Raw genomic sequence first — 24,223 nt, 5'->3', positions numbered from 1 at the left:
GCCAGCCTTATTCCTTGTCCAGAAAAGACAACGACTGCTTCATTCCTCAGTATTCAAGAATAAGTAACCGGCCTGCCAGTATTCACACGCACAGCCGTCCCTCGCAGACCCTTACGGGATCGGTTTGAAATATTAGATAAGACAACTATATCATATAACCTCAACATCGAGACCGCCGACAGCGCAATCGATACTTCAAATCCGTTAAGTTAAGATGGAGTCACACGGGTTCGCAAGCGCCAAAGCATGAGCGCTTTTTGTGTGCTGCAACTCTACAGTCTTTGCCGACATTGCCTATCTTCGTAGAGGTAGAACCAGCACAGGATCCGCGGCTCCACGTTGACAAAGTTTCCTCATCACTTTGCGCAAAGGCAAAGCGCCCTTTTAGCTACGGAAATTGAGAGCTGGTGTAGATGATATTCCGTGAGGTCGCCATAAATTGTACTTCGAAAACTACAAAAACTCCAAATCTTTAGCTGGGAGCTCTCGACCGTGTGGCGGCTTTGGAAAGGTGCAGCCTGCCCGAATGAAGTCCTCTAGTAACGTGTCTAGCCGGGAAGAGGGCCCTGGAGGTGCAGATTTGGCTGCCTTCAGCACAACGGCTCGCTGCACCATTGCGATCAGTTTTGCAAATTGCTTGCGATACCGTTGGGACATGTAGTAACCAGCGACTTCCAAGAAGGCAATAGTGATTGCTGGAGTGATCGCGTGCTGTTCTTTGTTTGCAATTCTTGCCAACCACGTCCATCCGATGTCAAGAGAGAAGGGGTTTGAAACGCCTGGGATTCGCTGAGCCGGTCCATAAATCTTCTCTGTTTGTAGAACAGCAGCAAATAAGCTCACACAACCACAGCTTCTCTCCAGGTAACTCTCAGCGGATTCCGCATGCTTGTAGCCTATGCGGCGTCGATAGTCCTCAGTGCTTTCACTCTTTGGCCGTCTCGAGTAAGCTGGGGTTGTATACATGCAGTGCTTGTAGAATGCCCCGAGAAACACATCTCGCATATTTCCAGGGTCCTGCACTCCTGCTGCTATTCCCACAATCACCGCGCCTACTGCGAACGCGGCCGTACGATTCAAAGCTACACTGCCATCTGACTCACTAATAAGACGTTGAGCGATTTCCTTTTTCGCAAAAGCCTCCCCTGCATCTCCTCCTCCCGCCTTGGCGTTCCTCAGTGTTGTCAGTAGACTTGAAATCTTCATAGTGACATGTTTGACACTCGCAGCTAGCTGATTTACATTGAGATTGATCTGTTTCTTGATGTCAAGGCGAGGTTTTTTCATGGAGGGATTGCGCCGGAAAGGTTCAGCCTCATCACACAGTCTATTCCAAATCACAACAACGCGACTAACGTCTTCAGGGGCAGCCTCAATGTGAGCGATCTTTCCTAGTCCGGCAACCTCGTCTGTGTTTCCTGCTGCGATAATGACTGGGCTCAGGCCGTCAGGATTAGTTTTGGTCCTCGCAGGCTTTGCGGCATCTTGTTTACGCGCAGAGCTTGCAGCATCCTCAACTTTCATATCCTGCTTTCCATTTGTTGCACTACTGCCGAACACCATGGGAATCGCGTCTCCTCCTGTCACTGCTTGGTTCCCGTCCACAGACTTGACCTGAATCTCATTATCCCTTTTAGTGGTTTGATGGTCAAGGCCCAGTTTCGCTGCGGCCTCGTGCTGCTCCTTTGCTTCTCTGGCCTTTCTTCGCAGTTCTGCAGCTTCTAGCTGAAAGGCCTTGGCGCGGGCAAGTTCCTTCTCCTTCTCTCTTTGCTCAGCTTCCCTCACTTGCTTCTCCCGAACCAGCGCGATTGTTTCCTTCTCTGCTTGGCGTGCGGAATTCTCGGCAGCCTGCTCTCGTTCTCGCAAAATCTGAATATCGCGAGCTCTTCGATCTCTGAGTCTTTTCCGCCCGGCGGGCGGCAGTGCCAGCGGCACAGTGTGGCGGAAAGGGGTGTTTTCTGCAGGCGCTGAAATGGCTTGAGAAAATGAGGACTCCGTCCTCGCAGCAATTGCGGCTGCGCGCGCAGCGACGCATCGTGACAAAAGGACGGCCGAGCGAGTGGAAATGCGAGAGCCGTGTTCCACCCACAGCTGAAGGGCCTCGCCTTTAGAAATCGGCAGCTTGCGAATCGGCTGCGGGCGCATTCGACGAGGGGTCGATGGGGACAGCATCGTTCCCGCCCAACGTTCCTGCCTAACAAATGCGCAGTGGATAGATCACGTTACGGCACCGAGAAATTCTCGTGCAAATACTGGAGAGCGGGGTTTCCCCGTCCCTTCTCTCTGACAGAGTGTTGCCCAAGATGCGACTTTGGCGCAACGCTGATGGTATGGGGAATAAAACTGCAGAATGCGATTGCGACAGTCGTTCCCATCTGCAGCTTTGCTCTTCTGTTCTGCATTGCTGCAATCTTCTCTTCCGAAAATGAATAAAAAAGCCGAGTGCATCGCAAATGACTCTCAAGAATTTGAAAAAACGCAATTCTGATTCGGATCAAACTTCACAGGCAAGGGCAAATGCCATTTGCTGCTGAGTTTACACCTCCCTTGAGTGCTCTAGTCGACAGCGGCAGCTCTACAAGTGCCCAGACCTTGAATCCCGCCTCGCCCGCCTGCAGATCTTGTATGTTGATGGTGAACTGCGCAACGCCAATTGAATACATTTGCAAAAGCCTCGTCGCAAGATGAGTGCACTGGCAACACCAAAGCACGATGTGCGCAAGCTCCGATTCTCGACGGGCGCGCCCCACCTCCAGAGCCCCTTCCCCGGTGTCGCACCGTCTCCCTACACCCCTTTCTCCGGGCGTCGATCCGGCTCAGTTCCAATAGGGACGCCGCAGCTACCGACGCGGCCTACCAGTTTCGAAGCAGACGCACTGGCGACACTCCCGCAAGGTTCCGCTGAAGAGTTTATCAATGGCGGCCTGGATGCGGCACTCCGGGAGTCCTCACTTGACGTCCTTGCCGGTTTGCGCACCCAGTATGAAAGCGGCACGCCTCAGGCGGCTGATGCTTTTGTCAAGGAGATGATCAGTACCCTTGCGCTCCAGCTTGAACGCGCAAATGAGCTTATGGACGCTCCGAGCTTGCACCCATACGTTCGTAAGCAAGTACGTGCTCTACAGAATCGTCTGCTTCTCGAGCAAACGACGTGGAACCTGGTCGATACTGCGTGGCGACCTAGTGAGATACGGAGTCGCGATTTGTCCACAACGAGACTAGCCCCGAGTAATCTGGATGAGAATTCTGTTCTTAAGGTTCCGGGCTATGTCAAATGTCAGCGAATTGTTGAGTGGTTGGAGACAACTGCTGCTGACGTGTTGGAACGATCAGGGGGCCCGAAGGTGAAACCGCTTGATGACCCAGCCTATCGATGGGAATACACTGCATCCAAGTATGAGGGAGAAAAAGTTTCCATGGACTTTCCACACGCCGTTGGCAAGTCGTTGGACGAGGTAGAGACCAAAGCGGAAGGTCGAATTTCCCACGAGACTTTTCGACTTGTGCGGGCGGGTAAGCTGTCCGAGGCGGAGGAGTTATGTCGGCGAGTCGGACAACCATGGCGAGCGGCTGCTCTTGCAGGCGGAAAGAAAAGCTCCGCTTTGTCTGCGAATGGGATAAAGGGAGATGCTCGGCGGACATGGCGTATTGCGGCGAAAGCCATCGCGAGGAGCCCAGATCCAGCAATCTTGCCTCACGAGCGAGCTGTGTATGGGGTGCTTGCAGGAGAACTGGAACCTGTACTAGCGGTATCAACGACATTCGAAGATGAAGCGTGGGCGCGCTTGTGTACCCTGTTAGACTCGACGGCTGAGTTTGTTTTGAATGGGCGCAATGTCACAGTAGCAGCAATAGAAGACGAAACCGTATTGCAAATATTCCGCGAATGCAAACATGCCGGGGAAGGGTTAGATGTTGCTGATGGAAAAGTGTTAGAGGGTATTCGTATGACCAGAGCATACGTTGGAATCGGGCCAGGCATGTGTGGCTCTCACGTCTCACAGTTGCTGAAAACACTCGGTGAACTTGCAGAGGCCGGGGCGAGTAGTGGAGAAGAATGGATTTGTCGCTTTGCCGCACATGCGTGCATCTTTCTGAAAACAAGTGGCCTGTTGGCGGGTATAAAGAATCGGCCTCAGGATGAGTTTTCGTTTGACACTGCAATAGAAAAGTATGTCGAGGTGGTCCTACAGAAAGACCAAGAAAGGGAAGCCAAGGCCCGTGCACATGGTACGATTTTGCCGCCAAGAAGAATTGTGCCTGAAACGGCGGCAAGATACCTTGCCGAGCTGCATTCCGACGATCGCATCATATCTACATATTCAGTTTTACTCTGCGCTGCTCTGGAAGAGGACCTATCGCACGAAAGGGCAGAGGCCAAACGAGTCGGTGTGTCCCCACGTCAGGTTGATGAGAGGAGGACGCTATGTTTGCAGAAGGCTGGACAATGCTTCCCGCGAGAAATTCTTGATCTTCTCATCGTCGCAGCCACAGACAAACTATGGAAGTCAATGCTTCCGGACCAGGTCGACAATAGCTTGGTCTCTGACGACATTAAGCTTTCTGAGTCTGTTTCTGATGAAGTATCAGAGACCGATGAGTTGGTCGTACGAGCTATCGAGTTTCTGATATTTCCGGCCTTCGCAAATTACAAAGAAGCTCTGCTAAGGGTCACTAACTTGGCTCGGCAATTCTTTCTCCGCGGAAGGCGGGCGGCGGCTCGATACGTCATTTCCTGGGCACCAGCCGAAGTCATGTCCCAGATTGAACCATCAACATGCGAAGGGCCGGTTCATGAATTGGAATCATGGCGAGTTTACATGGATGCGATATCGCGGCACAACGAATGGAAAACGTACCAGTCCCGGAAGCCGCAGCCTATCTCTGAGAAGATGCGCGCCGCTGCCTCTGCGGAACCCGGAGAGGTGAGTTATGAAATCCAAGCAAATGCCGGGATTCAGGTTCAAAAATTCAACAAAGAGAACGAGGAATTTCTTCGCACCTCAGAAAGATACTGCCAGGCCGCAGTGCAGAGTCTCGGGGCTGCATTGCTTCTCGAAGGCGGATGGATGCAAGACAAATACAAGCAAAACGAGAATATCACGGAAAGACCGCGAGGCGACTATGCCCTCCGCAATCGCAGCAAAGAAATCGAGGCGATCCGAAAATTTGGCATTCCACAGCTCACGGTGTTGCTGCATCACGTTTACCATGAAAGTGGGATGTTTACAGAGGCTATCGGGCTAGCGCAAGTTGTCGCTAGCGACCATCTCAAACTGTATGAATGCTTTGGCGTGTCGGAGATGAAGTCGTTTTTGACTCGAATAGCCGACAGCACGGTGCTGCTTGCAGACACAATGATCCAGAGTGGTCAGTGCGAGCGCCCGTACGAAACGACAATGTTCGAAGAGCTTCTTGCAAATGAATAAATCCCCATGCTCTGTAAATGATTTTAGAGATCCATACCACGGAACCATCAATCTTAGTCTGTACAATGTGCTCGCGCCTTCGCGAGCAAGCAATCATCCGCTCGGCTTTCTTCCCTTCAATCGGACTATTGAGCCCTTATACTCCTTTTCCAAGCCCTCATATATTTCCTTTAGCTTGACCTTGCGCTCCTCCTTGTCGAAGCTGTCCAAAATTTCGTAGTTCTCCTTAAACAAACGCCGCTTCACCCACAACCGATACCCCTTATACTCGTCGTCGTTCTCCAGATCGATGTACTTAAGCTGGTGCACCTCTAAGCACCTTCTCGCCTGCCCTGCCGTGAGCATAAGCTCCTTTCGGAGCTTCTCAACAACTGCCTCTTCCTCCGCCTTGGGACATCTCTTCTCCGCCTTCAAAATGCCGGCCTCATAGCTTCGTTTCAAATCCGCGACATCCCTCAACAACCTAAACCCCAAGCTGGGATCCTCCACTGTGACCTCCATGGCCTTCCTGTCCTTGGCCTCTGCATAAATGGCGTGCAACAATCTGCGCCCATGGCCGCGCCCCTGGTGCAGTGGTGACACCAATACCTGGCTAACGCGAATGCGATCAGCGAATGTCATCCCCCCTTCCTCGTCCTTGCTGAGGACCGAAAACGGGTACGTCGTGGCGTACCCCACAAAAGACACCGGCTTCTCGTCTGACAGCTCCGCGACGACGAAAGTCTCCCAGCGCGGGTCCGAGTCATCGATGAAGCTGGCGCCGTCGATGTACAAAAACATGAGCGAGGCCATGCGCAGGTGGTAGTCCAAAAACTCTTCGTGCTTATTCAACACGCCATCGGGGCCCTTGTGGAAGAAGGTCTCCTTGTACACGGCGAACTTGGCGCCGGCAACCTCGTAGTCCATGACGCGGTTCGTCAGCGGGAGCGGCTTGGGGTCAGCCATGGCGGCCTGGAAGGCCTCGCGGGATGGGGAGAGGCCGGCCTTGATGAACGGGGAGAGCAAGGCGGGGACGTCCGTGCGCGTGTCGGTTTCGTCAGCCGGGACGCCAGAGGCGTCGATCCAGTAGGAAAAGGTGGGCAGGTGAACGTGCAAGGCCACGGAGAGCGAACGCCAGCCGTGGACCTCGAGGCCGGGGATGATTTGGTGCAGGTACGGGGCGGGGAGGAGTGCGGCGGGGTCGGGCGGGGAATCGAGGTCGGCGGCCGTGCGCACGAAGTGCAGACGGACAACGTCCGTGGCGGGCAGCGACGGCTTGGGCGATGGCGGCGTGAAGCGCACGCGCTTCGGGTCAGGTCCCGTGGCGTCCGCGGGCTCGGGCGGGGAGAGGGAGCCCATTGTGGGGGTGGCCGTGGCGAGAACGGAGACGACGGGCGAAGGACGAAGAAGGCTGTGTCGACAGTGAGGGGATGTGAGGACGTGTTTGGTAACGGCAGCTTTCTCTTGATGCTGAGAAAAATGCGAAGTCGGGCCCTGTTACGGCCCTGACGGACAGGTGCTTTGGAGCCTGGCAGGGCCGGTATGCCGATTCGTCTGCTCCTCTTGATCGCGCTCTGAAAGCGTCCAGGCGCGGGATCAAAGAAGGCTCTCGGCGGACACGATTGCGCACGGTCGTTTAGGGGCTGGGTAGCGCCTTGTTACTTTTTGCGCACTTTGGTGGAGGCCCGAAGTAGGTGTCTTTCTGATAAATTATCAACTTCGCACGATTTTGTCCCAAAATATTTCCCTCGGACATATCTCCACGGCCATCTTGCGAAGCATTGTGCTCATTTCTTTCGAAGCCGTCCAACGTGCATGCATTCCATACCGAAACAAGCCGGGTACCCTTAGGGTACCCAAGGGTACACGTGGTAAGCCATCCCACACCTATAATTCGTACCCGCGTGTAATACGCGACAACGTTTTCATTCCTGCGGGAAGAGTGCGAGCCCAACCTTTATCGCAAGACAAAACAAGAATTATGTCGATATGCGATCAGAAACAACATGCTACACCTCGCTTTGTTTCCATACTATACCGTTCCCGAAAAGTTCAAGTGGCTTGTGTCTATCTTACTCCTCTTTTTACCCCTCTCAGCAAAAGAACAGTATCTTAACATCACGCTATTGAAACCTTTTGGACATATATTTTTGCCTCACTTTTCGCTGTGCTAGCTTCATCGGCAAGACCACCAGCAAAAGAGAATTTCCTCTCCCTTTCCGAGCTGCAGTTGAGGCTGTCAGCTGCAACGCTCCTTGGCCCGCATGGAAACTGTCCCACTTAGGTTTCACTGCATCCAGGACGGGTAGTCGCCGCGAAAAGTTGTTGCAGCCAGAGTACGAATCCATGATAGTCTTTTTCCTCTAATATGTCGCCTCTCTACCTTGCTCTGTCCTGCCCCAATTGCTGAAGCATTCTTGGGAAAGGCGTCTGGGCACCAGATTGTCAACAAACAATTCTTATTTTTTTGAAACGATCACCACGACCCGTACACATGGTCATAGACCCCTGATTCCAATATAAACAAGGACGCTGGCTGCCCATTCAGAACGTCCCAGTCAGTCCATTCTGGTCTTTCTTCTCTTCCAAGCATGATCAGCGTCAGACTGCAACGCTCAGCACCGACATCCGGCGCCCCTAGTGACGTTGACACCAGCAGTCTATGACCCTGTACGCCAGCATGTAATGCATAGATGACGATATACAGGGCTTATCACTCTACCTCGAGATAAATATTCTACAGCTCCCACATTAGCGGTTGCCGCCGAGTCGAGTTTTCAGTCGTGGATAGATCTACCAGACATGCAGTGAGCTCTGCAGTCGGCTTCGCCAACGAAGGTGGGGCGGCCTCTACAGGTGATGATTAGCAATTTCTGTTGTTACGAGGTGGTCTTTTTTTGAAGCTATGTGACTTCGAAAGGAGTGTGGTATGCTATGGACTGCAACCATGCTCCTGGTCCTACTGTGTCATGTGCGCCGCAGATGTAGAAAGAGTTTCTCGCTGCCATCGCTACTTTGAGATTCTTCTACCTATCTTCAAGGTGGAAGAAGACATGAAGATTATGATTTATCAGCCCGAGAGATATCTCCAAATCGAACCGCGCACATTCTTGCATTGCCAATGAAAATGGAGTCAATGTGGAGTTTGCCTCCACTGCGATATGCGAACTCTCTGGCGACAAGGGTTTTTGAGAAGACCATATCATTGCGTCGAAGTGGTTGGCAACTACCGGTGTAATCTAGATATTGAAAACAACGCGTGTGCATGCTCTGCGTATGTACATGGGCCGAGACGTTTTCTTAGCAGAAGAGCCAGTTGACCTAAAGATGCCGCATTCAAGACTCCTATCCGCCCTGCGAGATAGAAGATAGGACGCGCCGCTGTTAGAAAACGAGCGGAAGGGGCAAATGCAAAGCTCCACCGTATCAAGTTATTCTATTCTAAATACACGGCTCGCGCGAGAGAGATTGTGGACTGCTCCTAGAGACGAACGAAATGAACAAGAAGGATGCTTTTTTCGGTTTTCGAAGTGCAACATTCGATTCATGCGTCTTGGAAATGGCAAACGCAGGGTGAGAGGAGCCAGGCGAGAAACTCTTTGTCACATTCTATATTGTCATGTTCAGTCGAAAGTCCGTGCAGCTAATGGTGGAGTGGGGAGGAAGGAATGCATATTTTTAATAGACGGGCACTTCATAAGGCAAAGAGCTGCTCTTCTGTGTTGTGCTATACGTAAATGTGTTAGCGGTAGAGAGGAGAAGCCCTAACATTGAGGGGTAATGAACGTGTTCACCACAGTATTGCAATACTTGCTGCAGCTTCCATAAGTTCGCATGCGCTATGCCTGCCCGTTTTCGAACGCGCGCGAAATCATTCCGTTTATTCGAACCGAAAGCACGCGACCTTGTTTGAGGAAACAAGATTGGTTGTTTATCATTTGCACACAAGTGAGATACTCCCCACTTGTGACCAATAGAATTGCATAGATTAGCATCCCACATCTGTGCCCAATCAACGTCTTACCTCACCAGTAAAATATCTCACCACAGATTTGGACCTTTGATCCTGTGACGCGTCAACGGGAGGACAGATGAGACATGCACCCTGCCGCGCACCTTTCCAACCCCCCAGAGTTTAAATACATGACCTTGTGATATCCTTATTAACGCCGCATCAAGTCGGACCAAACTCCGCGTCTACCCGCTCCACATCCCCCCTCCATCTCATCTCGTCATGCCTCATCGAGCAACCCCTGCTTTCCTCCCACCTCTTCCCTTTCCGTCCCTGCGCTCCACCCAAACTTGCCCCCTCATTTCCAGCAGGCGCCCCCTCACCGGCACCTCGACATGCGCCGTTCTCACTCCCGATTCCTTTAGCACTCAATGGTACCGCGACACGATCACCCCCCTCGACCTGGAGCTCTCCTCCCACTATATCCCCAACTCCAACGCCGCCCAATCAACCGAGCCGACTGACCGCAACTTTGTTGACGAGAACCTGGGTATAATGGCTATGGTCGACTACGCTCAGCCTTCCACCCAAGGTGCCGCTCTCATTCGCGACCTACGCCAGACTCTCTCACACAACGCGGCCCTGTACGACCGCGAGGCGCGCATGGACATTCGCAGGTCACTTTCGTCAGCTATTTTGAGGCATGGCGCACCGCCAGGGAGTTCCGTGCTTGTTATGGATTGCTCGTCTAACGTCGTTAGGTTAGCGTGGGCTGGATCTTGTGGAATTGTGCTTATCAGGGACAATGCCATTGTGTATAGGTCATATAGCAAGGCGGCCACGAGAGATGCTCTCGAAACCCATTTAGGGAGAACGACAGATGTGAAAACGGAGAAGAACGCAAAATATTGGCTTTCGTGGGGTGGAAGTGCGACTCAAAGCGCGACGGGGGGTTATTATGCTGCCGGCCTTGTCACTGGGGCCCGGCAAGACGGGCAATTCACTATTAATAGTGATGAAGTCTACGCTGACTATATAGAGCTGGAGGATAATGACCTTATAATTGCTGGAAGTGATGGATTCTTTTCCAACGTGAGCGAAGGCCAAATTCTGGCGTTTGTTCGCCCGTTGCCCGACGGGGCGGAGGATAAAACGCTATCAATAGCCAACAGTACTTGTCTCGGTTCTTGGAGGAGCGATGATACTGATTTCATCTCATATTATTTGGCCATTATTGCTGATAACTTTGCGACGGCACCTAACTCAAAACCGCATCTTCCGTTTCCGTTTCCGCCGTCGCCACATGTCGATGATATTACGGTGATGTGTGCAGCATGCAGTTTTCGCACGACAACGGACATGTGAAGATTTGTTCGATTGACAGAATTTCATGTGATAAAGGATACGGTCGGAGCCCATCAAGCGTACCAGTCATATCTTTACAACGGACTAAACTACCGGCGTGGATAATTGCCCCCCCCCCCCCCCCCCCCCCCCCTCGCTTTTGAACCCTCGCTTTTGAAACTAAGGAACGCGTCATGAGTGAGAACTGATGCATGTTGGTACGTCACGCACAACTACTGACATATAAATTATCTGAGTACTGCAGGATTCGTGTACTTACGGCTCTTGCATTTACTCAACAGGTTTTGAGTCGCCTTTTTGGCTATCCTACGAGTACAATTGTAAGTCTGTAGGTCTGGGAACTTTTTTCGCTGGGCATTTTCCGACAAACTCTGCTTTGACACCCCGATGAATCTGAAAATACTTAAGTGTGATAGTGAATCAGATACGTGCCGTAGATGGGCACCCGCGCCGAAAATGCGTTTTCAGTATGACTCAGTAGAGAAGCAGAGAGTAATTTCAGTTGATGAAGTTCAAAGGTGACTGGTCTTTCCCCGTCATGATATTTCTTCTTAAAACCCGGAGCACCCAATACCCTGGAATTCATTTGATTCCTCGTTAAACTGGAAGAGGCGGTTGCCCGGGCAATAGTTGAGGTCGCCCTGCGGTACCCTAAAGTTGGACGGCGAGTAAGTGAGCGTGGCGAAGAGGCCAGCCGACAAGAAGCCAGTGAAGATGACAGTGAACACCCAACCGATGCAGATGAAGAGAAATTGTTTCCAGTTCACAGTGGATTTCTTGAATTCAATGAGCCCGACACCCATTGTAGCACCAACCTGGCAATGAGTGGTGGACACTGGGAGACCGATACGGGAGGCGATAATCACAGTAATGGCGGCACCGATTTCAATGGAGAAACCACGAGCGGGAGTGAGCTTGGTTAATTTGACACCGATGGCAATGATGATGCGGTATCCCCACATGGCGAGGCCAGCGACGATCCCGACACCACCAAGGGCAAGAATCCAGAGAGGGACAGGCTGCTTGTTGCTATCATATTCGGCATAGCTGCCATTTCTGCACTTAGTGTAGCACGTACTACCTTCCTTGGAAAGCTTACCTTCCTCGTCGTAGAGATCAAAGACAGCCGACTTGGCATCTGCTTCTGAAGAAGTGAGGAACGGGAAAACAGGTTCCGAAGCACATGCAAAGTATTCAGCACCTTCATCGTCCTTGCCACAGAAGGCCTCACCATCGGGGAGGTTATCCTCCTCGACAAATGTTTCTCCATTGCGAGCGCCACCCTGGAAAGTACCGTCCATTTCAAACTCGTTGACATTAACCTTCGAGATTTGCCCATTGTTCCGATAAAGCTGGTAGATGGATGAAAACGGGGCGATGGCGTTGGCGACATCATTGGCGCCATGAGCAAAGGCATCAAAGGCAGCAGTGAAAACTTGGATCCAACTGAAGAGGCGCTCAGTCTTCAAGTCAAACACCTCAACGTTTCCGTGCATGCGCACAACATCCTCATCGACCTCCTCCGTGATATTGACGTTTATACCGACCTTGGCGAGCGCACTGTCGACCTTGGCGGTCTTGGCAGCTTCGGCGGCGGCGAGCTCCGGGTTCTCGGCAAGCTCAAACTGGCGGGCTTCCCACTTCTCGACATTTTTCTTGGCTAGGGGAACAATCAAGAACCAGGACAAAATAGCGATGACGGCACCTCCACCGATAGCAATACCAATAGCAACACCGACGGAAAGCTTCTTAGAGAGGGAGAAACGCTTGTCACCTTTGTAGATGATGAAGAAAATGGTGACGGCGATCGTGAAACCGTAAAAGAGCGGCATGAACATGAGCCCGGCCTTGAATGGTTCTGGGCGGCGGAGGACAAGAGTACGCACAAGCAAGAACATGATAATAGCGAAGACGGCCGAGAGCACTGGGGAAATGACCCACGACAGCACTACGCCGACCACACCCTTGAGCTTGGAGAAACCACTGCCTTCGGAGATCCAGACGACGGCAGACCCGCCACGGAAGGCCAGACCAACACCGATCAGAGAACCGATGACGGAATGAGTCGTGGAGACAGGGAGAGAGAGGTAAGTCGCGATGATCAACCATGTAGTAGAGGCCAAAAGCGCGACGAGGAAACCAGTCATGAGAAGCTCGGGACCATTGGCGGCACCTTCATCGCTGACGGGATCGAACACATCAGTGTCAATAATCTTCTTACGGACGGTATCAGTAACTGAGCCACCCATAAGGAAGGCACCAAGGAATTCCATAACGGCGGCAATCACACATGCCCATTTCAAAGAGAGAGAACCAGCGCCAACAGAAGTGGCAAACGCGTTAGCGACATCATTCGCGCCAATACCCCATGCCATAGCAAAGGCGAGGATTCCTCCCAGAATCACAATCCATAAGTACTTGTCCACAGAGTTAACAGAAATACCCTCACCGAGGGCATAGGGCCCCACGGCAGCAGGCGGCCAAACAAATGTCTCAGACATTTTGATACTTCTTCTAATCAGGTCGTCGACGTTGTCTTGGAGAAGACTGCAACGAAGGGTTGAGGAGAAAGAAACCGATTGAAGAGACTCGCTTTATAGTTTAGTCAGGAACCCATGATAACTTGACTTCTCCACTCAAGGCAGATGAATATGACGAATCTTGAGAACTTCACATATTTTCCTTGCCTTGTGCCCCTTCTAATGACCCACAAAGCTCTATTCGGTTAGCCCCTCTATTGTGTACAAAAGGAATCAAAGTGATACAAATCTGAAAGAACATGAGGGTAGCCCCCCTTGGAATCAAATTCCGGGCGCTAGAAGAAAGACGAAGAGGCAAAGAAAACCTCTCTATATCACGAGGACTGGGTTAAAACAGTTAGAGGGAAAAAACTGACGCATCTGTGACACCAATGTCGTACTTGGGAAATAACGTGACTGGCTATCGGACAAGTCATGACAGGAACATTCCGGGCCATGCATGAGTAAGAAACACACTCGGCCCAAGGAAAAGATTCGGCCCTTGACATTCACTTTATGCGGACACGTCTGCAGCTGGAACAATTGAATATATTCTTTTTGAGAAGTCTGGATCCAAGTAATTAGTGGCATGCTGAATATAGATTACAGAAGTCGCTGTTGATGCACGTGAGCAAGATCGATACCACGACCAGCTTTAAATGAATAGTTTGGTGACATCTCTAGGCCCTCATTGCCTTGACAGGGCCTCAGCTGTTCTGAATCTAGAAAGTTATGACGAAAGAATAACCTTCTATTGATACCTGTGCGGTGATACCTGTGCGGTGCCTATCATGCAGTACGTTGTCCTCAAATGCGCACAATGTTACGCATGTTTCCTGAGATGTAGGGAGATTGCATCATGCTCTTGAATCCCGGCAGTCTGTACTCCTGACCAGACAAGACGTCATCCCTTCAACAACCGGGGATGCGATCTCGAAGCAAAAACGGTGGCATACGAGTGATTGCCTATCCCCTGCACATCCACTTCTTACAATTTAGGGATGACCGTAGCGCTTGCTATGTGAGAACACACGGCATATTGCAAAGTAGAAAAGCTACAGCTCGATCCAAGGGACATTTTTGTCAAACCCTTGTACACAGTGCCTGCCCCCTTAGAAGAAAATGTGAAATTTTGAACGTACGGTATCAGATGAGCAATTTCATGAACGGCTGATGTTTACCCTGTGCGAGCCATAATTTGTTCTAGCATCTTTGAGGAGACATTCATTCCTCCTGCCAAATTGCGAGCCTGTGACATATGAAGCGATAATTCTGCAGCTCGCCGCAATTCCATCTTTTCAACAGGATCGAGCATAGAGTGGAAGGCCTTTAACCCACGCAGCTTTCTCGAGCAGAGTGCCCCAGAAATGAAGACGGCCAAAAGTCCGCTAAAACTCCAGTCGTTTGTTCGGATGGAGGGCAAACAATGCTCGTTACGAATACGTCGGAGTATATCCTCCACGGCCATGGCTCGGCGAGCAAGTACGCCTTCGCCCTCTGCCCCGCTTCCTCCTGGCAGTCGAATCTCTTCAACAATTACAATAACTGCAGACACCGCCTTGATTGTTCTCTTTATGTCGAAGCCTTTGAGTGTTTCTCTGGCACCCTTCTGGCTCTCATGAGAGCGATATCCGATGTCCCAACAAAGCATTTCGAGCAGGCTCTCAACACATAATAGTACAGCGTGCGCGTTTGGAGGTAGGCTGCGAACTGTTTCCAATCCCATCGTGTCGAATATGATATTCATTGCCATGCTGCTCGGCAATATACCACTACTATCTTCTCCATTCTGTTCCAGACTGGCAGTGACTGCCGTGACGACACCTCGAATCATCCACTGATATCTCTGAGGGAACCGCCGAAACAACGGAGTCACGGCCACCTTGGGTCTACAATCACCGCAGGAAGGCACCGTCGCAAAACAAAGCCTATCTACGACCTCTGCCAGCACTGCTCTGTAGCACTCACGATCCTTCCAATGCCTGATAGCAAACGGCTCGTCATCACTGCCGACACATACCCTGACATGGTCCATCAGCTCCCAATGATGCTGCACATGCTCCGCAGCCACGTCCGCCAAGAGTGCCACCACGCCCCGCTGCTCGCCGAACGCCATCCCCGACTCTGCGCGAAACGCGCTTACGACATCGTTCTTGTGCGTCAACCACGCTTTCCTGTTAAGCGACAGCAACCTCCGCAGTGCCGTAGACGATAGATGCCGAAACGGACCATCCGGCCAGTCAGCCATGATAAAGTCGACAAAGCCTTCATCAAGCGTCTCACCTGCGCCGCCGCCTTCTTCGCGGCGCAAGCAAAATCCCACTGCAGCCACTGCGCGCAGCAATGCTTCCACAACTCCGACCCCAACCTCCCCCTTTACGGCGGCAGCCTTGCGCCCAACCCCGCGCAAGACCGCTGCCTTTTCTGCGCGGGTCATACCTTCATCACTAGCGATCACGCCAACACAGTCCTCTATACTGCGGCGATAATATGCGGCCATGACGGGATCCAGAGCGTCCCTCGGGGCGACGAAGACGTGGGTCGTATCGGAATGGGCGACACTCGCACCTGCTGCCTCCCCAGCCTCGGGCTCACCGCGCACGCATGTGGTGAGCAGGGCGAGGGCCCAGCGCCCCGCCCTGCGGAGGGCTTCGAGCTCGACTCTTGAAAAGTGGTGGTTGTCGGCGGGAAGGAAGGCAGAGCGTGTGGTGGGTCGGTCGGGCACGGAGTCAGGCACAGGGGCGGCGGCGCCCCTGGCGAAGACGGCAAGGGTACGGGCGAGAGCGAGGATGCCAGCACGAGAGGGGTCGGGGAGGATGCCGAGGCGGGCGGCCACGAGAAGGGCGCGCGGGAGGTTGGGGAGCGTGGCGAGCAAGTGCGGAACTGGGAGGAGGGTGACGACGTCGGCGATGGCGAGCAGCAGCGATGGTGGGGCGGGTGCGTGTGGAATTTTGGAGAGGAAGGCGTCGAGAACGGGGCGCAGGGCGGCGATCTTGGCGGTGGTGGCGGCAGCGGGTGCGGCTGACGAAGCGGAGGTGGATGGGGCGCGTGGGGGGGTGGGGGGGCGGCGAGGCTTCTTTAGGCGGGTGGGGGATGGTGGCGGGGGGGAGGAGCGGCGTTTCGATCTGCGCGGTTGCACGGTTTGGACGCGAAGGGGGGGTGGCATGGTGGTGAGGGCATACTTGGAAGGAGGTTGTTGTTCTTGGCGATGGAGAGAAGCAGATAGTGCGGAGAGAGAAGGGGAAGAGCACGCATCGGTTCCTGACGCACACGTGTTTTTACGTCACGTGTGGATGGATCTAATTTTGTAGAGCCATGGAAAAGCAAGTCGCCTTCGCTATCCGCTCCTCTCTACGGCGGTCCCCTGTGCTGGATATCGCTACTACATTTACTGTCCACATCCCTCCCCGCATGTCTGCTGGCCAGGGGGCACTCCCTTTTACCACACCCTGCCCCGGGCGCTCTCGCCACTCCCACCAACACCTTGCACACGATGCCTGCCCGGCCTCATCTTTTAGGCCGCGCTGCGCGGTTTTTCTGCACCACCGTCCACCCGACCGCCCTCCCCCGCCGCCGCGCGCGCACCCCCCTCTCCGCGCTAGCCCCCAAAACGACCTTTGCCTCGCATGGTCTGCACCCGTCGATAACTTCGGCCCTGTCCTCTGCCAACATTCACACGCCGACATCGATCCAGCTTCTCTCTCTCCCGCCCCTTCTTTCGCGCAAGCACGTCCTGCTCGCAGCCGAAACGGGAGCGGGCAAAACCCTCGCCTACCTGGCACCCCTTCTCTCCCATCTCAAGCGCGCGGAACAGGCCCCACAGACAACTGCCGGCTCTATCCAGGTCGCCCCGCCGTGCATGCGACCCACAGTCCTCGTCCTCGTGCCCACGCGTGAGCTCGCCGTCCAGGTCCTGCGCGTGGCAAAGACGCTGGCTCACGTCGCGAAGTTTCGCGCCCGCGCTGCCATGGGGGGATCGCAGCGCGTCGCGTTGAAGAGGGCGTTGAGAGAGGCCCCGGTTGATGTGTTGGTCGGGACTCCAGGGGCCGTCAACAACCTGATCGACCAAAAGTTGATTTACTTGTCAAAGGTCCAGGCGGTCGTTGTTGACGAGGCCGACGCCTTGCTGGCGGAAAAGGGCGGGTTTGCAGACCAGACCTTGCCGATTGTAGACTCGTTGGGAAAGAAGGAAGACGTGCAGTTTGTGTACGCCGGGGCGACTGTGCCAGGAAGCGTCCGTGAGGAAATTGAGAAGAGGCATGACGGCTTGGAAGTTGTGAAGGGGAAGCGCTTCCACAAGGCGTTGGGTCCTGCCGATTTGAAGACAACGTTCATCCGGGTAGATGGGGGGGAGGAGGCCAAGCTTGCAAAAGCAGTCGAAATTGCGGGGCGAGTGTTGAGGCAGAAGGGGGGGGCCGATCGGTTGCTTGTTTTTTGCGATGAGAGGGAGAGAAGGGAGCGGTTGGTAGATTTATTGAGGGAACATGTTGGGGAGAATGTCGTACATTTGTGTGGAAGAAATGACTACCAGGACAGGGAGAGGGATTGGGACAGCTTTCTAGGGACTAAGACGAATGGGGAGCAGACAAGGGTGGCGGTTTGTGCCAAATCGTTCGGGCGTGGCTTGGATCACCATGGAATTGGGACGGTGTTGCTCGTTGACGTACCATGGACAGGGAGCGAATATCTCCATCGAGTCGGTCGGATACGCGGGTCTGGGAAGGCATTTGTTTTGGTTGGAAATCGCGAGCAGGCCGTCGCAGAAGCGTTGTTCCTTGGTCATGTGAAAGGAGAAAGTTTAGATTCGATTCAACCAAGGTCTGCGTGGAAAGGATATACGACAGCCGGAAAGGATCGCATCACGACTGAGCCGATGGTGAATTTTGCGAGGCGAAAGGGCCAAGCAAGATGGGTTGATGAGCGGCCTCACGCAATCGGTAGTGCTCGTGACGCAGAAAGTGGGCCCAATTTTCGCCGTAACAATGGCAACGAGGCAGCACATTCTGCGAGAAGAGGTTTTCTCAGGCGTGATCGAAGGGTGAATGGAGCAACGTCATCTGAGACATGGAGCCGGCAAGAGCCAGCGAAAAGTAGAGTGAGAGGCGGTCACAAGCGCGGGGGTCGCTTTGAAGCAGAGAAGCGCAGAAGAGTAATTATTGCAGACAACTGGTAGAGTTTGCGCACCTTTGCGTGGATGTAAGTACAGGCACCAAACAGCAGAGAGCACTTACCTAGACATTTCCTCCATTCGATATCTGCCGCAAGCGTCCCTTGTTTGGTTTGTAAAGGATACAGAGTAAAGTCTCGATAAGCTGCGTACCTGATATGATGAACTGTGTCGGTACAGTGAACCGAAGGACTATGAGGGAGGCGCCACCCCGCTTTTTTGGCCCAGAATCGACGTTTTCGTATTTCTAACGTGAACTAGACTCTATAGAATGAACTACGCGATACCATGAACATACAAAAACATGAAAACCCCAGAGTTCACTTTATCGAGGCCGAAATGCGCACTAGGAACGAACCATCAACGACTTCAGAAGCCATCCATACGACTTTGCCTCAGATTCGAACGCTGAAGCCTCCTTACGCGGCTTTGTTCCTCATACAGAAGTGACTTGATGCTCGAAGGCAGCCCCGATTGAACTAGATTCGCGTCCGTCATAATACAACTGAGTTCGTTAGATAGAGCTTCTAATGTTCCGCGATACCGAGCAAGCGACGGTTTGCGCCCTGTCCGGTCTTTCGCTGGCACAGTAGAGCGATCGTCCTCACTATCTGAATCACCGTTAAATTTATCTTGCTCAATGCCAGTAAATGCCCCAAAATCCCCTAATCCAAGATCAATGGCTTGACCGAGAGCTGACTCTTCTGATATAGACTCTGGATGTGGCAGAATTAAAAGAAAAGGAAGGATGGATCACAATGTGAAGTGGTCCAGATATGGAATTGCGCCCGTCGACCTTGCCCGTCGACCTTGCCCGTCGATGGACAGAGTGAAGGAAAGTGAGTTTGTGTTCCTGTGACCGTATCATCGGCATTGGTGGAGACGCTCTAAGAGCGTCTCCACCGGTGTGGTCCAAATCATACTGTACCCGTAAAAAGGGTACACGTGTACACGAGCAGTTCCGCCGCCGTGAACTGCCTCGGTAAGGCGAACTCAATGGGCTGCTCGGAAGCGCCACATTTCGGTTCACGATATCGAGACTTTACTCTGTACTACAGTACTACTCTTTGTGCCCTGCAGTGGAGAGCATGTCCATGCAGGCGGACGGGGGATCAAGTCGCCAGGTGAGGCTGCCACGAAAAATAAGGTGACTGTCACATCATATTCTCTGCCAACCACTACCACAACGGGATTCACGGTCTGGTTGGAAGGAGGGAAGCCGTCTCATGGATGTAAAGTCTTTATGTGATCTTTGCGGAATGATCATGAGTATCTCTCTCAGACACGCGTGCACTGTTCGTGGACTCGAGGTAGCCTTTAATGATAGCATTTAAACGAGCCTCTAATGCTAGCAAGTGTATTTTCTGGTCGCCTGGCATGAAAGAGCACTTTAATGCGAACCTCTCTCCATAATTTTTTATCTGCATTCAGAATGTTGAAGGTACGCACGCAACAGTGTGGTACACTTCCGAAAGTTTCCAGTCAATATTGCAAAAACGCACGTGCGTCAAGGTCGCCGTCAGATCTGAGCTCCTGTACTGATACAGAAATGCCAATCCATCATCCAGGAAATCGGCTTCTGCGCAAAACAATACTGTAGCTTGATTACTTTTTTTATTTATTCCCTCGCCACACTAACGGATGCAGTAGAGTACTGAGGGTAACACTTACTGTACCCTTGGTACAGCAGAAAAATGCAGTTATTGAGCAACCAGAAGTTGAGTTCCGATGTTTCCGCAATTCGATACCTCGATTGCAAGACACACATTTTCTTGCAGGATGACTACTCTACCTGTTTTGGTGGTAAATATGTGACCATTTATATGGGCTGCTACGTATGAGAAGTGTTCGATGATAGATGCAGTTAGAGGGGGTGCATGCGTGCCTCATATACGGCCCGTAATCTAATTTCACAGGCCAGTGGAAAATGTAAGCATGCTCTTATGGAATAGGAACATGTGAAGTCCGAAACTGTACAGCTCCATTGACAACTATAAAAAGTCTTTCAAGGAGCGACCATGCCCGGCCCCCCTATGTTAAATATATAAAAAAAGGCCCACGATGTACGGTATGTTGAGTAATCTCGTCATCTCGTGTAGTTGTTTTCAACTAAACGACATATGACAAAGTGAGTCTGTCTTAGGTTGATATGATTGAATTGCAGGGCGGCTCACAACTGCGTTGGGAGGCTCATCTTGTGCGCCTGTAGGCTGAGCAAATTGTGGCATTCTCACGCTAACAGGCAGTGACCGGGAAAGGTACAGTCTCACCTTGGTAGAGATTGCGGGACAGTTTTCTTTCTCAGTAGTAAAACGCGAGGGGCGCATGGAGACACTGTTCTAGTGATGAAATTTGCCACGTAACTAGGGATGCTTGGTGATGTAACGTAGTGCAGTGTAGTAGATAGTATTAGATTGTTAGGTGTGCCTTGCTTCTCTGTTGAGAACTTGCTTTTGTCTGCAGTAAGATAGAGAAACATGGGACAGTATCGGTGGTAGGTTGCAATCCAAAACTCCGACCTGAAAGAAGCCGAAAGACAGTAGGCCGAGGGAAACACCATTGAAAAAGAAGAAAGCTAAAACGAATGAATGGCAGCCACTTTCTGTTTTCACTAGCTAGAAAGGGTTTATCCCTTTCATGTCTCTGCACAAAGGATATGGGATATGGAAGACTGATCACCCCCCCGCTTGGTCACCATTGGCCGAATTCAGAAAGGAGCAACTTGCCACGACCATAATTATTAGAAAAAATCAACGTCCTGATATTATATTCCCACCGAGATCGGGTTGCTAATCTTTCCTCAGGTAGCAGCGCAACCTCATTGCGCCCGTCCGCGAACCTGACTTCCGCCATCCACTGGCCTCCCTCAACAGCAATGGCGACCGCTGCTTTCGCCCTCCCCCTCTGCATTTCTTTGCGCACTCCCTTTCGCACGCGCTCGCACCGCCCGCGGCGTCGCTATATACCCTCTGCAAGGCTGCCCGCAAGCGTCGCCGCAGTCAAGGACAGGGGCTCCGGGGCGCATGTTTACGTAGTTGGATGTGTGCATGGGTCTAAGGTCAGTGCTGGTACGAACGCTTTTTTCTGCGTCCACTGCGAGTGACGACATGAGGATAGAGTATGAGGATGTCTGATGTGTTTCTTGTTTTGTTGTGACCAGAGGATGTTGCCAGCGTGCTTGATCAAACAAACCCGGATGCCGTGGTACGTCTTTCTTTCGTTTTGTGTTAAAGGGCAGTTTCATCATTGAATTTTGACTCTAACGCTCGTCGACGCAATCCCCCCTGTCCTATTCTAGATTCTGGAACTCTGCGAAACGCGTCTCAAATCTCTAAAACAGATGATGGGGAACATGCCCGACAAGGCATCGGAGAAGCGCAAACCGCGCACCTTCGAGGAAGTCTCTAAAACCTTTGGCGGCACCGGTCCCGCTGTCATAGCTTTCATCCTCGAGTCCGTCTACAATCTCCAAATCCTGTCTGGCGTGCAGCCGGGCGCCGAGTTCTATGAGGCCATTCGTCGCGAGGGACCCTGGAAGATTGTGTGTGGCGATGCGCCGGCACGGGATACGATCCAGAATCTATATGGAGTGTTTGGCAACCCGCTCAGATCATTGCGCGACTCGCTCTCGTCAATAGAAGAGATTGTTGGACGACTCATACTTCCGCCAAAGGACGGGGTGACCATGCTTGGGCTTTTTCTCTTGGAACCACGGAGAGTACTTGAGCTTGTCAGGCTCACATTTCCGGCTCTGGTTATTTCGTCAGCCATCAGCCTTGCGGGGAACGCTGGCGCTTTAGCGCTGGACAGTGCACCGTCAATACCGATAAGCATGCTGTCAGAGGGGTATGCAACGACGCTACTTCCGATTGTGGCATCTTTGGGTCAGACGCTTACGATGTCGTACATAATCGTGTCGACGCTGCGCTTCATGAAAGTGCTGATTGCAGATCGAGACCGCTTTCTGACGAAAAGCATACTGGAAACCGCGTCGGAAATTCAATCGACCCACGAACGACCAGTGGTCATCTGCGCTGTCGTCGGCCTTTTGCATGTCAACGGGATTGTGCGGCAAATTCAAGGGCAGAGCGAGGCAGATGCGTTGGCCAGTTAATCGGTGGATGGGTTCCACTTAATAGTGTTTTACAGTTAGCCGCCTTCCGGTGGGCAAGGAGCTGCTCTCTTACCAGTTATACAAACGTCCTGTATTGCTGTCGGACTTTCGATTTGTTCTCTACATCTCCGCCTCCAGTTAAATAAGGGTCATGACGCTGCTGGCCGTGGCGATGCAAGCACACAGCGATTGTCATTGTCGCGATGTGTTGTATCATAAAAAGTTTGTTCGTTCGCGCCAGAAACCAAAAAAAAGCTTACCGCACCGTCGAAACCCGGGGACGACGACAACGGAGAGATGGTCGATATTATACATGACAAAGCTTCTCTAGACTTGGGCATGACCGTCTGCTGCAAGCAAGAAGAGTGTATGAAAGGAGCCGGCTGCGACATGTTTCACTCGATAACCCGGTGGAATATCGACATTCGAAAGCGGGACTCGATGCGGTCGAATAATCCTGGCGTTCATACCCCCCTCAATAGTGAGTCCCATCTCGCCAGCGGCAACCTGCCCAAACGCGTTCGCGCCGCTCGCAAGCACGCCGCCATCCTCCGTAGCGATAGCGTAATGCGAGATACCAGCACTTACGCATGCAGCGTCGACAACGTTAAGCTCGTCGGTGACGAAGAAGCGCTTGCGGCAAAGGCTCACGGCCACCGCCCGCTCGTCCGTACTCGCGATGGCGAAGCCCTCCCCCACAGACAAGTGCGTGACCCTGCTCGTGCCGAGTCCGCCGATGACGCTCAAGCCGCACTTGCGCTTGCCTGTGACGAGCACCATGTTGTCTGCCGTGAGCAGCATGGTGGTGTCGCTGCCGCACGCGACGCGCACGACTTTCCTTCCGAAACAGCCGACTGGCTGGAAGGTGGCGGCGCCTCCGTCGGCGCGCCCGCCCAGCTGAGCATTGGAGTTATCGCCGGTCGCAAAGACGGTGGAGTTCTCCAGCAGAACGACGGAATGATTCGTCCCAGCAGCAATCATAGCGACCGGGGTACTCGCGAATGGGGCCGGGGCACAAAAGCGGGTCCGCTGGACGCGGTCGGCGGTGCCGAGCTGGCCTGCATCGTTGGCGCCGGCGACGAGGACGCGGCCGGCGGCCGTGAGGACGAGGGTGTGCTCCGCGCCGCACGCGACCTGGGCGATGCGGGTGGTGCTGAGGTGTCTGGCAGGGGTCCAGGCCGGGCGCGGCGAGAGGTCACCGAGCCCGAGCTGGCCGCGGCGGTTGCACCCGGCCAGCTGGAGGGTGCCGTAAGCCGTGAGGCAGGCCGAGTGGGCCTGGCCCGCGGCGACGAAAATGACGGGGGCAGGCGGGCGGGCGAACTCGTGGTGCGCGCTGGCGACGCGGTGCGTGCGGAGCGGGGTGTTGGTGTCGTGCGGGGAGACGCGCGCGCCCTGGCCGGCGTCGTTGCGGCCGCTGCTCCAGATGGAGGTGGCCGCGGGCGGCGGGGCGACGGCACCGTCTTGGCGGTGGAGGAAGTGCAGCAGGGCGAGCGCGGTCTCGTGCGCGAAGCGGTGCGGTAGGAGGAGACGGCCCGCGGGAGTGGCGCGCAGGCGCAGCAGCGCCGCGGCTTGCAGCGCGCGGTGGATGTAGGCGGCGCTCGGGTGCGCGGCGCACGCAGCGTGCACGGACGAGAGGTCGCGCGCGTGCAGGGTCGGGTGCGCGAAGAGGGTCTCGAGCAGGCCTTGGGGGAGGGTTAG

General features: G+C 53.3%; 8 protein-coding genes; 4 read left to right on the top strand and 4 right to left on the bottom strand.

Annotated features, from left to right (window-relative positions):
- Positions 1-453: 453 nt before the first annotated feature.
- CHC_T00002995001 (hypothetical protein) lies at positions 454-966 on the bottom strand. The gene has a single exon (XM_005714133.1). It carries the CDS (start codon positions 964-966, stop codon positions 454-456), a length of 513 nt encoding a protein of 170 aa, XP_005714190.1.
- A 1,718-nt stretch (positions 967-2,684) lies between these two features.
- Positions 2,685-5,447, top strand: CHC_T00002994001 (hypothetical protein). XM_005714132.1 is given in 2 exon segments: positions 2,685-5,429; positions 5,430-5,447. The coding sequence occupies 1 exon segment, from the start codon at positions 2,685-2,687 to the stop codon at positions 5,427-5,429; it is 2,745 nt and encodes a 914-aa protein (XP_005714189.1). The 3' UTR covers positions 5,430-5,447.
- Positions 5,448-9,642: 4,195 nt separating this feature from the next.
- CHC_T00002993001 (hypothetical protein) lies at positions 9,643-10,725 on the top strand. Its single transcript, XM_005714131.1, has one exon. It carries the CDS (start codon positions 9,643-9,645, stop codon positions 10,723-10,725), a length of 1,083 nt encoding a protein of 360 aa, XP_005714188.1.
- A 551-nt stretch (positions 10,726-11,276) lies between these two features.
- CHC_T00002992001 (hypothetical protein) lies at positions 11,277-13,100 on the bottom strand. Its single transcript, XM_005714130.1, has 3 exons — positions 12,375-13,100; positions 12,048-12,242; positions 11,277-11,747 (listed from the first exon to the last, which is right to left on the bottom strand). The coding sequence occupies exons 1-3, from the start codon at positions 13,098-13,100 to the stop codon at positions 11,277-11,279; spliced, it is 1,392 nt and encodes a 463-aa protein (XP_005714187.1).
- A 3,637-nt stretch (positions 13,101-16,737) lies between these two features.
- On the top strand, positions 16,738-18,568 carry CHC_T00002991001 (hypothetical protein). XM_005714129.1 is given in 2 exon segments: positions 16,738-18,417; positions 18,418-18,568. 1 exon segment carries the CDS (start codon positions 16,738-16,740, stop codon positions 18,415-18,417), a length of 1,680 nt encoding a protein of 559 aa, XP_005714186.1. The 3' UTR covers positions 18,418-18,568.
- A 2,709-nt stretch (positions 18,569-21,277) lies between these two features.
- On the bottom strand, positions 21,278-21,460 carry CHC_T00002990001 (hypothetical protein). Its single transcript, XM_005714128.1, has one exon. It carries the CDS (start codon positions 21,458-21,460, stop codon positions 21,278-21,280), a length of 183 nt encoding a protein of 60 aa, XP_005714185.1.
- Positions 21,461-21,528: 68 nt separating this feature from the next.
- Positions 21,529-22,525, top strand: CHC_T00002989001 (hypothetical protein). XM_005714127.1 is given in 3 exon segments: positions 21,529-21,615; positions 21,710-21,754; positions 21,755-22,525. 1 exon segment carries the CDS (start codon positions 21,755-21,757, stop codon positions 22,523-22,525), a length of 771 nt encoding a protein of 256 aa, XP_005714184.1. The 5' UTR covers positions 21,529-21,615; positions 21,710-21,754.
- Positions 22,526-22,917, bottom strand: CHC_T00002988001 (hypothetical protein). XM_005714126.1 is given in 2 exon segments: positions 22,526-22,674; positions 22,675-22,917. 1 exon segment carries the CDS (start codon positions 22,915-22,917, stop codon positions 22,675-22,677), a length of 243 nt encoding a protein of 80 aa, XP_005714183.1. The 3' UTR covers positions 22,526-22,674.
- Positions 22,918-24,223: the final 1,306 nt, after the last annotated feature.

Source organism: Chondrus crispus, genomic scaffold (assembly GCF_000350225.1).
Source record: "Chondrus crispus Stackhouse genomic scaffold, scaffold_168, whole genome shotgun sequence".
NCBI classification, from domain to species: Eukaryota; Rhodophyta; class Florideophyceae; order Gigartinales; family Gigartinaceae; genus Chondrus; species Chondrus crispus.
This window is presented reverse-complemented; position numbering and strand designations above follow the sequence as displayed.

Bases quoted from the DNA above. Each gene is read 5' to 3' on its own strand.
- CHC_T00002994001 (XM_005714132.1), top strand. From the start codon at position 2,685: ATGAGTGCACTGGCAACACCAAAGCACGATGTGCGCAAGCTCCGATTC.
- CHC_T00002993001 (XM_005714131.1), top strand. From the start codon at position 9,643: ATGCCTCATCGAGCAACCCCTGCTTTCCTCCCACCTCTTCCCTTTCCG.
- CHC_T00002989001 (XM_005714127.1), top strand. From the start codon at position 21,755: ATGGGGAACATGCCCGACAAGGCATCGGAGAAGCGCAAACCGCGCACC.
- CHC_T00002991001 (XM_005714129.1), top strand. From the start codon at position 16,738: ATGCCTGCCCGGCCTCATCTTTTAGGCCGCGCTGCGCGGTTTTTCTGC.
- CHC_T00002995001 (XM_005714133.1), bottom strand. From the start codon at position 966: ATGTATACAACCCCAGCTTACTCGAGACGGCCAAAGAGTGAAAGCACT.
- CHC_T00002992001 (XM_005714130.1), bottom strand. From the start codon at position 13,100: ATGGCATGGGGTATTGGCGCGAATGATGTCGCTAACGCGTTTGCCACT. The intron at 12,243-12,374 runs GTCGAGAAGTGG...ATCACGGAGGAG, and splicing joins TTCCCCTAGCCAAGAAAAAT to GTCGATGAGGATGTTGTGCG. The intron at 11,748-12,047 runs GTTAATGTCAAC...GATAGCAACAAG, and splicing joins ACAATGGGCAAATCTCGAAG to CAGCCTGTCCCTCTCTGGAT.
- CHC_T00002990001 (XM_005714128.1), bottom strand. From the start codon at position 21,460: ATGCACACATCCAACTACGTAAACATGCGCCCCGGAGCCCCTGTCCTT.
- CHC_T00002988001 (XM_005714126.1), bottom strand. From the start codon at position 22,917: ATGTCGCAGCCGGCTCCTTTCATACACTCTTCTTGCTTGCAGCAGACG.